The sequence below is a fragment of the Tachyglossus aculeatus genome, chromosome X1 (genome assembly GCF_015852505.1).
Source record: "Tachyglossus aculeatus isolate mTacAcu1 chromosome X1, mTacAcu1.pri, whole genome shotgun sequence".
Lineage (NCBI taxonomy): Eukaryota > Metazoa > Chordata > Mammalia > Monotremata > Tachyglossidae > Tachyglossus > Tachyglossus aculeatus.
The window spans coordinates 25,883,797-25,896,419 of NC_052101.1; the positions used below are offsets into that span (position 1 = coordinate 25,883,797).

A 12,623-nucleotide genomic window follows, 5' to 3' on the forward strand; every position below is an offset into this window, starting at 1 on the left:
GAAATTCTCTCCTTCTTTCTGAATTGCCCCTTTCCCTTTACACTTATGAGTTCTCTATCTGTCTCTTCCAGATTACTAATTATTTAGTGAGGCCGAATTTCCATTCTTCCAGATCACATGATTTTGAGCCCTGCTCTAACACCCCCCCGTAATGAAATTTTGAACAGTGAACTTCCTGTAGGAGATTCTTTTTGTTAGGCTTGATAACGGCTATTCAAAAATTAAATCACAAGTAGCTCTTTCAACTCTTCTTCTTAAGCAAGCTATTCACTGCTATGTCCACAAATCTATTACTTGATTTATTCCTTCCACTTACTTCGTCCCAGTTTCAGATCAGGTAATTGAAATGTCTCATATGTTCTTCTCAAACCCTTTTTAGTTTGACATTACTTCCTGTGCAGGTTCGTACTGATTGGGTTTTCTACAGAAAATTTATACTATCAGCTTCATTACCCTTATCTCATTCTCTTTATTACCTTAATAGTTGATTCACAGATGTCTGCCACACCCATTATAAAATGCAGAGTAATTACATTCTTGACAAACAGCAGAGAAATAACCAAAGCACGTTTTTTTTTAGAGACCTCAAACATATTAAAATATCATACCAACAAAACATTAAGCATGTTACCCTTTGCTACTCTTCTGAAGTTAGAACACTGATACACAGAACACAACAGCTTAAAACCAAATGATTATCCATGAAATTCAGTGTCTCCCCAAAGGCCTGGAGATTATATATGTAACAGAATGATACTGCCCTTGCCAAAGAAGGGCTTTAGTCCTTTATTTCATTTACTGAATGTGCCCATGGCTTATTAGCATCTGGGAACATTTACAAACATGGTAGAAAAAAAGGCAAGTTTCCCATTATAATTTAATATACAAGAGAATGACTAAAATTCTTAAACGTAGACACTTTTCTCAATGTGCCACAGCTGAAATTTGTTGGGATTTTTAATTTGGCTAAAGTTCACCTACAACAGAATCAATGTTAGTGGGTAGCTCCTTTCTATTATTACTTAGGCTACATACCTCTATTTTATGTCTAAATCATGTTGATTGCTTACTGTGTGCAAAGCACTGTACTAAGTGCTTGGGAGAGTACATATAACAAAGTTGGTAGACATGTTCCCTGCCCATAATCTTACAGACTAAATGCTGCCATTCTACTGAATATGTATTTTTACTGCATGATAAGGATGCAAAAATATTTTTTTTGCAAAAATAACTACTCCATCAAGGAAGTCTGATTTGGGTTCTCCTAACCTCCCTTTGGCATCCAAAACACTTTGCCAGAATATTAAGAAATGAAAGCATAAGCTCTTTTAGTTTACACAGTGCGCTGATCAGGCATCTGTTGATGAACAATTGACAAAGTAATGTCATGACATGCTAGTGTAGGTAAGAAATGTTTTAGTGTTCAAACTTTATTTCAGTTATCCATTTCATTTACAAAATATTGTTGGCCTTAACAGTAACCCTTCCATTTAAGCTGAGTCACCTATGTTAATGGATACCAACTCATTGGAAAGAGCACGGGGTTGGGAGTCAGAGGTCATGGGTTCTAATTCTGCTCCATCACTTGTCAGCTGTGTGACTTTGGGCAAGTCGCTTAACTTCTCTGTGCCTCAGTTACAGCATCTGTAAAATGGGGATTAAGACTGTGAGCCCTACGTGGGACAACCTGATTACCTTGTATCTACCCCAGCACTTAGTACAGTGCTTGGCACATAGTAAGTGCTTAGATACTATTATTATTATTATTGTTTATTAACAACTATCATTTACACACTCAAAAGTGTCTGACAGACTACTTTAGAAAGCATGACTCTTCAGAAGTGTATAAGAACAGAGAAGATGCAACATATCCACCACTGTTTATTGTCTGCTCCTAATAACAACAACAACAAAAAAGAAATAAAACCAACTTGGGCATATCTGCAGGAATATTTTTGAGGATTGTTTTTTTTCTTATGGAAAAGACATAATGGCCCAAATCTGTATGTGGTAAATCTAATCCTTGGTGTCAATCAAATATCTCTTGGGAAGAGTCTTTTGCAAGGCAAGTGGGTGTATTTCAGGTACCATATACCTCCAATCTGATCCACAGTTTACCCCAGCAGTCTCATTAACAAACTTCATCTATTCTAGTTCTAGTAGAATGTCATTCATTCAACAATAACAGTGATAATGATGATGGTATTTGTTAAGTGCTTACTATGTGCCAAGCACTGTTCTAAGCGCTGGAGGCTGAAGGAGATACAAGGTGATCAGTTTGTCCCATGTAGAGCTCACAGTCTTAATCCCCATTTTACAGATGAGGGAACTGAGACATGGCAAAGTTAAGTGACTTGCCCAAGGTCACACAGCAGACAAGTGGAGAAGCCGGGATTAGAACTCATGACCTCTGACTCCCAACCCGTGCTCTTTCCACTAAGCCACACTGCTTCTCAATACTGAATGTGATATTGTGGACTTGGAAAAATACAGTAGAAACAAACACAGTCACTGCCCGTAAGGAATTTACAATCTAGGACTCCTTAGCTGCACATGCCCCATAGATTTGAGGTTACAGAAATGTATTATTTTCAAATCTATTTTTCCTTTTTTATCCTGTCATGTGTGGCACAAAATGGGAGGAGGGGAGGAGGAGTGCTCCTCACATGGTAAGTTCTCAATATTCATTCATTCATTCATTTATTCAATCGATCATATTTAAGTAGCATGGTGTGCTGGATAGGGCAAGGGCCTGGAATCAGTAGGTCCTGGGTTCTAATCCCAGCTCCACCACATGTCTGCCGTGTGACCTTCGGCAAGTCAATTAACTTCTCTGTGCCTTATTACCTCATCTGTAAAATGGGGATTAAGACTGTGAGCCCCACATGAGACAGGGGACGTCTCCAACATGATTTGCTTGTATACACCCCAGAGCTTAGTACAGTGTTCGACATAGTAAGCTCTTAAATATCATAATCATTATTATTTTTATGTGCAGAGAACCGTACTAAGCATTGTGGAGAGTACCATGTAAAAATGAACAGACACATTCCCGGCACAATACCTCTGATTGATTGGAAGGTTCAATGCTGAAATTTCACAACCACTTTCAGAATTTCTTAACATCCTTTTGTTTGACATGAATAGGGAATATGTTTATATTTTGCCACTAAAATATGAGGAATTGGTATTTTTATTTAATGGCTTGTGTGGTTTTTGTTCCTTTCTTTTATCTGGTCTACACTCTGGGCTTCATGAAATACATTTTGGTAAGGACCTATTAGTTCTTGGTTTTGTTTAGAAGACGGCAGAAAATGCATTTTACTCCTGTCTTGAGGAAGGTTGCTAAATCTCACTCTAAAATGCAGCATTAGAATGTCACTGTTCCATTTACTCTGTAATCAGTGGAAAATGGTGATGTGCCTCACGGGGCACTAACCTAAAAGTCTGGGGAAAATTGTGGAATTTGAAGATCATGCCCCATATGACAAAGACTGGGGAGGAAATATGGAGTCAGAATATTCTTAAAGTTATCACAGCCCCCACAGGGCTGATGTACATCTGTCACATGTATGTTACTACAACCCCTATCTATAATTTACTTAAGTGTCTGCTTCTGGCTACATTTTAAGCACCTGAGGAGCTTATTATCTTCCAAAAGAAGAAGAACAACTCTTATTCTCTTCCAAGTGCTTAGTAATTCTCTTCACACAGACACTCACTAAATGCTATTGTTTGATTGAGAAGTGGCTTTTAGTTCCAACTTTGTCCCCTCAATCAATGGTATCAAATGAGGACTTTTTTTGTTTTTGTTTTTGTTAAGTGTTTACTATATACCAGCACTATTGAGGGGTGGGTAGATACTAATCTTGCTGGGTTTGCTTGCTAGGTGATATGAGGGAAAAACAATAAATCACTACACTTCTCTGTGTCTCAATTTCCTCATCTATAAAATGGAAATTCCTGTTCTTGAAGATTGTGGGCTACTTAAAGGCTGTAGACTGTGTCTAATTCCCATACCTCTATATTTTCTGAACACTAAGGACATGGCACTATACACAGTAAATATTACTACTCCCTCTCTCAGGACAGAAACACCTATGTGGAATAGGAACTGTGACTGATCTGATATCTTGAATCTACCCCAGCACATACTAAGCATCTAATAAATACAATCATTATTAAAGAGTGCAGTATTGCTGCAGAAGCTGAGTAGATCTATGAGGGTCACTTTGTCAAGGAGGTGACAACAAAACTTCACATGGCTAACAACCAACTTCCACGAAAAGCCCTCCCTCCTTTAGACTTTCTCCTTGAATTACTATAGGTACTAACACTGTGCTCAGCGATACACTCAAGTGTTAGGCATATCTTAGTCCCAAGCAGTGGGTCCAAAAGCTAATGTAATTTCCATCTATAAATAGTCCTTCAATAGATGCTAATTATACTCATTTTCAATGCCTACTTAAAAAGTAGACATTCATTGATTGTTGTTGCTTTTGATGGGCAATTTCTTATTTTCTACATGTAATAACTGCTGTCTCTCAAGAAATGAACATTTACATTTTCAATGTTGAAGTTCAAGATAAGAATGAAAAAAGTCTTGGTCAATGAGTTGATAGAAATGCCTTCCTTATTTATAGAGGTGAAAACTAAAGGAACAAAATCTAGTTATTTCTTTTTTAAAATATCAGAAATCCATATCAGAACCAATTTCAGTGCTGTGGTCCCTTGACATTTCTTGGCTCAACCCTTCCACACCATCCCAACTCCCCTACCCCAATAGCTTCCAATTGACAAGTTGTAACTGAAATTACCTTAAAAATTTCAAGGAGTCTTTAAGGACAGTAAGCCACAAGGAGAAAAAATGACCTAATGGAGTTAGGGGATGTTGGGCAGCAGTGTGTATAATTGTGCATGTTTAAGGACCAATCTGTCACTATTGCACGTACACACACACACACACACACACACACACACACACACCCCCTCTGATCCTCTGAGTATTGGGGGGCTTGGAATACTTTTAAGCAAGGTTCTATTGCAATGAAAAAAAGCTTCACAAAATATCATGGATACATCAGCAAAGTTGAAGTGAAAGACTGAGCAATTACTGAGTTTGTTTGCTCCTTGTAGACAGCCCAACTGAATTATTGAAGAACTATAATGAATTTCTTGGCATGAATTAGTTTGTTGGGCTGCCTATATCAAGCAAATTAATTGGATAAATGGTTATTCCTCCATTGCACTTGGGCTGTGCAGACCCTACCATTGATTCTAATTATCGGAATACCCTTTTGCAATGGTGTAACTTGGTGGGAAGGAAAAATAACTTGGAGAGTGAAAAAATAAAAACAGACCTCTGGTTCCAGACCTTTGGACTAGCTGCCTGCTCTGTACCCTATTATCTTCCTGCTGTGTGAGTGGAAGAATCTGTAGACTAGATTCCCCAATGTTCACTCTAAATACAGTTCACAGATGGCCTCTTGTCATGAGTTTCCCGAATATTTGTGGTCCAATTGCAGCTCAGACAGCTTAGCTCTTGTCCAAGCTCTAACCAGAGCCGCTTTAATGTCACAGCTCTTCTACTGCATTTAGGGGTCGTACCCTGTCAGAGAACCAGCCAGGAGGCTCGATGTGGGACTAGGAGTCAGGGAATCAGGGAGCAGGTCCTTCCAAGAGAGCTTTTTCTATGAACTGTGACAGATGTGGACAAGGAGACTTTTCCTTCCTCTCTACCTGTCTTACAACTTTAGTAGGGCTGGAAAAGGGCTAAGAATGGAGGCTGTACATGTGGCATGGAACTGAATACAGACTGGGGAACAAGGCTGATGTACCTCTGTGATGTCAGAACTTCCTCTGCCCTTTGCTTCTTCCTTCAGCCACTAAAAAAGCCAGGCACAAGGCATGAAGTCAGGGAGAGGATTCAAGGCGTTTTAAAAAAACCCACATACCTTACTGTATATTAGAATAAACTGAGTTATTAAGAATTGTCCATTGGATTTGAGAGAAACATCATCAAGATGGAAACATTTGCAACATAAACATCTGGGTTCCCAAGTTAGATAAGTTTTACCTAGCTTATTTGAGTCTTTATCCCCATATGTAACAAAAAAGACACCACATAACCACATATTTATATAAACTTCTAAGGTTGTCTAACCCTCCATGAATACTAGAAAAATTGACTGATATTGGGTCTGATTGGGCTAACTGCTTTCAGCAGTTCCATATTTTTTATCAATATCATATGGCAAGACAACATCACGAAACATGAAGCCCAGCGAGATTAGTATTTACCCACCCAACAGTGCTGGTATATAGAAAGCACTTAACAAAAAACAAAAAAAGTCCTCAATTGAGGGGACAAAGTTGGAACTAAAAGCCACTTCTCAATCAAACAATAGCATTTAGTGAGTGTCTGTGTGAAGGCTCCTGGGATTGAAGCTATGTTCATATTAACATGGCTATACTGGGTGGAACATGTGAAGAGAACAAGGAAGAGCAGGTTACTCAAATAATGCACAGCTTTGCGAGCTGAAATTACGACACAAAGAAAAAATGACAGAGAAAATGTTTCTAGTGCATAGTAAAACTAAGCCTCAGACAATACTGCAAGTCAGCTGAATATAAGGAAAGAATTGGTGGGAGAGGCCAGCACAGTGATCTGTCATGATGAAAGGAGTGGCTCTTTCAGAGCAAAAGCTTCTTAAGAAATGAGAGACAAGGAGGCAAGAGAGAAAACAGGGCCAGGAGCTACAAATATTAAACATGAAAGTACAACAGAAGACAGGCTTTTTGCAGCCCGGGCTATTGGTCTTTTTGACCGCACATACAAGTGAAGTGCACCTTTAGAGATATCTTCAAATGCAAATAACAACTATATGTAAAATATCACACAGATTTTTTTCGGGGGAAATACTGTCTTTCAATAACATTTGCTTTGATCAATGATGCAAGTCTACTTGTTTTGTTGTCTGTCTCCCCCCGTCTAGACTGTGAGCCCATTATTGTGTATGGACTGTCTCTATATGTTGCAACTTGTACTTCCCAAGCGCTTAATACAGTGCTCTGAACACAGTAAGCGCTCAATAAATATGACTAAATGAAGATCTTCACAGATTCAATAAGACATTTGAACATCTTACCCTTTTGCAACATATAGCTGCAAAGAAAAATACATTTTAATTTTAGATCTCACTGTTACTTAATGGTTGGACTGAATGAAGGAAGGTGGATGACTATTTTTAAGCTATCCTGTTGGAAGGAGTCTTTGGTCCTGGAACAATGTTTCATTCTTGGTCTTGTTTTGTCTCTCTCGGGCTTGTATAAGGCTTTAAACACAGTAAGTGCTTAATATTATTACTATTATTCCTACTTCCTTATTAGTCTTTTTCCCTGTTCTCTCACTCCAATTGGATGCTGTGATAGGTCAGTTAACTGACCACAGGACAAAAGTTGTTTCTACTGCACATTTTGGTCTATTTCCTTATAAATTTGATTCAGACGTTTTTGGATTTACTGCGCTCAGTGGTACAATTACTGCACAGTGACATTTAATTTTTCCTATTAAAAACAAGCATTGAAAAGTCATTTTTAAAGGAGTATTTCTGGATGCAAAGTCATTCCGTGGGGCACAATGGAATGCAAAAATATCAAGATGGAAAGCAAAAACCGAAAAACAGAATTTTAATGAGTTTTGATAATAGGAAACTATTAGCAGTATGGCAAATCTTACTGAATTAGACATTTGGTATAACTCAAATATCCAATGCCAATTTAAAACCAGATTAATATTCTTCATAGATCTTAATTGGAAAAATTGATTATATATATAATATATATTATATTATTATATTATATTATATATTATATATTATATTATAATATATATATTTGTATATATACACACATATACGTAAATACATACACACACACTAGCATGATCCATATTAAAGTCCAAGACAAACATTCTGAGTTTCTAACATTACAAATTTCCAGATTGTATTTAATGCTCTTAATATATACATAATAGAGTTTAATTCAGCAATGCAGAAGGATATAAAAGGACATAAAAGTCTCTCTTTTGGATAGAACCGGTCCATTACCTAAGCGAAGACAAGGAATTCTAACTATACAGCCAGATATGCAAACACCTCAAACTTCAGAGAAATTTAACTGACAAGCTCAATGAAAACCCAGACTACTGTATTTCTCCTGAAAATCTGAAATTTTACTGGGGAGCATCTCTCAAGGTTAGATTCTTGTTATTTCCTCTCCAAGAGAAGCATACTTAAAAGGTTATTGATTTGGTTCCAAAGGACAGAGTGGTTATTATGTAGGAAGCCATACCAGGGTACAAGTGTGAGAAATTAATGATGGCTTTGGCAGTGTCCACACAGTGGTGCTGAACCAGAGGGGCAACTGTCGATCTATATGATAATACATTCCCAAACTTCATAAAATCAGTGATGTGAAAAAGCATTGATTTCTATTTGAGCTTAACAGAATTTGCCAGGGAAAGAGAGCAGGGAGTTTACTGAGGTTAACACCTCGCTTACAGAATAGTAATTTCTTATATCTGAGTAAATATTTTATAACCCAACATATAAAGTACCTAGTTTTTCATTACCTGATGAAAACAAAAATACACTCAGTATGTATGTTTCCAATACACTTTAATTTACCTTTGCTCAGCCTTTTGTAGCTGGTTCTTGCTTTGGCAGTTAAAAAAAGCCATTTATGTATCTGAGGTATATTTATCTTCATGCAACGCAAACTGCATTATAGCTGGCACTGCATGAAAAATTAAGTTGTCAGACATTGAGGTCCTTCTCTCATCAACACATGGGAGATTTACATTAGAATCTCCTGGGGTGAAAACTGTCTGTTTGTGAAATCTCAGCTATTATGAGAGAAAGAAAGAGAAATAGCAAGAGAAAGAGACAGACGGCTAAGAACCACTATGGTCTGCATATTCCTTTGAAATAATTAGTAACTTCTTTTCATCCATAAAAATCCACCTAGGTAAATTCAAGGGAAGCATTTTATGCTTGCTTCCCTGCATAACTCCCACCACTACTGATCTGCACAGAAATAAATTTTAACTTTCAAAATGTTTATGATTAACTCTGGATACCTTCATCTTTTGTGAGATTAACATGACTAGAGATGGGACAAGTGGGAAGAAGGGAAGCATCACATCTTTGAAAAATTTGGAAAGTCCTTTGATTAGAAGGTGGATTTACTTGCACATCTAGGGGCCTTTGCTTAAACAGCATCTGTCAGGCAAAGGTTGAAAAAGAATGTTGATTACCTTTAATTTTGGTCTACAAAAACTTCTAAAAGTAATTTCTCATCCACCAGCACCTTGAAGTACTCAAGGAGCCAAGTGTCACAATTTTTTTTAATTCCAAAATTATGTCCTAGGTAGTCAAGTGTAGTATTTTAGTCAAGAGCAAACCTTGATTAGCTACATGCATCTTATTCATGGCACAGCTCAGTTGGGCTTTTTTTCCTTTCTATTTTTCCTTCTCAGAATAAATTATTTCAGCATTAAATATAGACTAACTCAGAAAATAGCATTCTCACAATACAGTTTGAGGCTGAATGATATTGCCTCTGCATTACTGTGCATAAAAGTTGTCAGATCACAAATTTCTCTTTTAAATCTACTGGAATATTAAGACTACTCTGGCTGAAGGTTGACTGCTTTGTCTAAGCAGCCTTCACTGACTTCACTTGTAAATATTTTCAATGACGATCTTAGTCAACATACACAATACACACCAACAAAGCTTATAGTATTTGAAGTTCTCCTCTGGAACCAATCACATTTCATGATAAAGCAGTAAAAAAGCCTTTAAGAAAAAAGCAGGCAAATATGTTATCGTTTCTTTGACTTGTTCACTAGCTCTGCGTACTTACCGCTTTGATCAGAAGCATTTAATTCACATCAAAATAGTGGATCAGTTCAAGTAAATACGATAGCGCATGCACTTCATAAGTCTAGACTGATATCATGGTAGAGAGCACATGTAAAACACAATACTTTTTTGATGAAAGGTTTCTTCCTATTAGTCGTTACTAAGCCACATAACATCTACTACAGGTTTGATCTTCAATACGGATACAGGGCATTGCTCTCTGGAATGAGAGTAGAAGATGAGGTGCTATTCTTGAGAGCTCATGAGAATTGCCATTTTGGGGGAAAAAAATCAATACAAATATGTAGAAACTTATGGAGAGAGGACATTTCTAGGTATGGATCAACATCTTGCACCAGAATGCTTTTCCTCATCAAAAAATGTGTTTTTAAAATACTCTCCCATTCCCTGACCCTGGGAGAGGGGACAAGGGGAGCTTAAAAAAAAATGAACGGTTTTCTGTACCACTTGTATTAAAATATAAAAAACGCATAGTATAGTGTTAGAACATAAATGTGTATTTAAGAAACAGGCCTACCGTTTTCATCATCTGACTTATTTTCATTGTCAGAGTCAGTCAGAGTAAGGGCTGAGTTTTCACGACTCGACAGACCGGAACTGCGCCTGGATTTTATCCCTCTCCCCCACAATCTTATAGCATGCTCTGGAGACATTCCTCCCTCTGTATCTGAGTCAGCGTCAGACCCTGTGCCCAGGGAGTAGCCTTGATGAAGTATTCCTATGTCCGAACAGTAGCCACTTCGATGGGGGGAGGGCTCACAGATTCCTAGTTCTGCAAGGGTGAAGTTAGTTCCTAGGATGATAGCAAACAAAAACAACGAAAAAACAGATTAAATAAAATTCAGGGATTTTTTTTTTTTGTAATTCAAGCCTTAAAAGGAGGCACGTTTTGCCCTTCTTTAAGTGTGTCAAACTTACTACTGAATAGAACAAAAGAGAACAGACTTCTGGTCAAAGTATTAGGAAGACTGTAGGTGAATGTGACAAATGGCGAATGCAAAGCAAAATTCAGAGATTGGCAACAATCCAATCACCCAGTATTTACGCAGACTTTAGTTGTGTTTGCCAGTTCAACAAGTCAGTTATGGAACAGTTTTGTGTAGATTCCGGGGCTCAAGATATGGTGCTGTCCCTAAAACCACCTCACTAGATGGCAAATTAGGACCAAAAGAATCTTTCAAGATGTTTGGAAACCAAAGAACTAGAAGCTTCACAAACCTAAACCTTGACAAATCTAGACGACAGAGAAGCTGGGTTTGAGTCCCAGATTTTCTGCTTCTGTGAGTGACATTGTGTACGTTGCTTAAATTTTTCTGTGCTTCAGTTTCTTCATCTGGGGATAACAATACCTATCCCCTCCTGATCTCCCGGGATTCTGTAAGGTTAAAGTGAGATCACTGATATGAAATCACTTGGGAAAAATGAAAACACTACAAAGAGTGTTATTGATGGTTGGTTTTATGCTGTTTGAAAGTTCTTGGAAATGGAGATGCCTTATGGTAACTTTTCTCCTTGGGTATAAGTTTTTGGGTTTTTTTTTTCCTTCACATTATAATGTTCCTTTTTTTAAAAAAAACCCAACACATTGAATATTTAAATAAAACAGCTTTTACTCTAGCTATGGCAAAATCAATGAGTAATTGAAAAGACATAAAGCAGCAGAATATCCAGCATTTCAACTTTTATAATTAAATTAGGGTAGTTAATTATATATTCTCTTCTCAGGCACAAATTACTCATGACCTAAAAATGAGGCTATAGGTATCCTCATGCTGAAACAATAGCTTGTTCATATAGTATCTTAAAAAAAAAGAATTAGATATGTTAAAAAACCATACTAGTTATCTAGTTCAGACTAATTCTAATTTAGAATACACTGTTACTGACTTTTGATTGCATGGGGAACTAGTATAGGACTTATTTACCTGCATAAATAAATACTCCCAAAGGGATTGTTCCAATGAATAAAACACAGTTCTATATACAAACTATCTTCCGAGTGAGACATAGTCATCGCAAAGCTTGATGAAGCAAAAATACAAGCAGGAATAGGGTTTTTAACCACTACCTTACAAAGAGGAGGGGGAAATGATAACGACCATTCAGCGCAGCTTTCAAGGTTGATGCTTAGTCCTGTGGACACATCTTATCTTACTACTTCAGTTTTATCACCCCAGTTTATTAAGTTCCATTTCAAATCCTGGAGAATTAGGCATTGCCTGTAACTGTACATTAAAATGTATATGTCAAGTTCAGTAACCTGAAACTGAAACTACTGGTTCTGAGATGTCTGAAGATGCAATTCTCTGATTGCTGTACTATGGCAAACTACAGATAGCAAGAAGGGTGTTTACATTGTGCTTCTGACTAAACCAGATTTCAAATCACTGGAACAAGTTCCCTCAGTATTGGCATGCTCCCATATCCTCCTCATAGTCTACTTCTTATTCAGAGTACCTCAAAATATACTGCACCTTTTTATCCTGTGAATAAAATTGCAGCATTTTCTTAGCCACCCGGCTATTAAAATGAATGGGATTTGCATGACTAAAATCAACACACACTGAGCTGAAAATTTATCCTACTCATATCAATGAGCCTAGCACAAACATACCTTACAATGAAATAATCTCTTTGATCAATTCCTGAGAGAGCTTAACTGTGCATTTATCTGTG

The 12,623-nt window shown here is 37.3% G+C and overlaps 1 protein-coding gene across 3 annotated transcripts in view; it reads right to left on the reverse strand.

The window, feature by feature from the left end:
- Positions 1-12,623, reverse strand: part of TENM2 (teneurin transmembrane protein 2) — a 921,151-nt gene that overhangs the window by 824,139 nt on the left and 84,389 nt on the right. For all 3 annotated transcript variants that reach the window (XM_038772468.1, XM_038772467.1, XM_038772466.1), the window contains exon 2: positions 10,465-10,740. In XM_038772468.1, the coding sequence (XP_038628396.1) occupies positions 10,465-10,740 (276 nt within the window). The remainder of the gene's footprint in view (positions 1-10,464; positions 10,741-12,623) is intronic.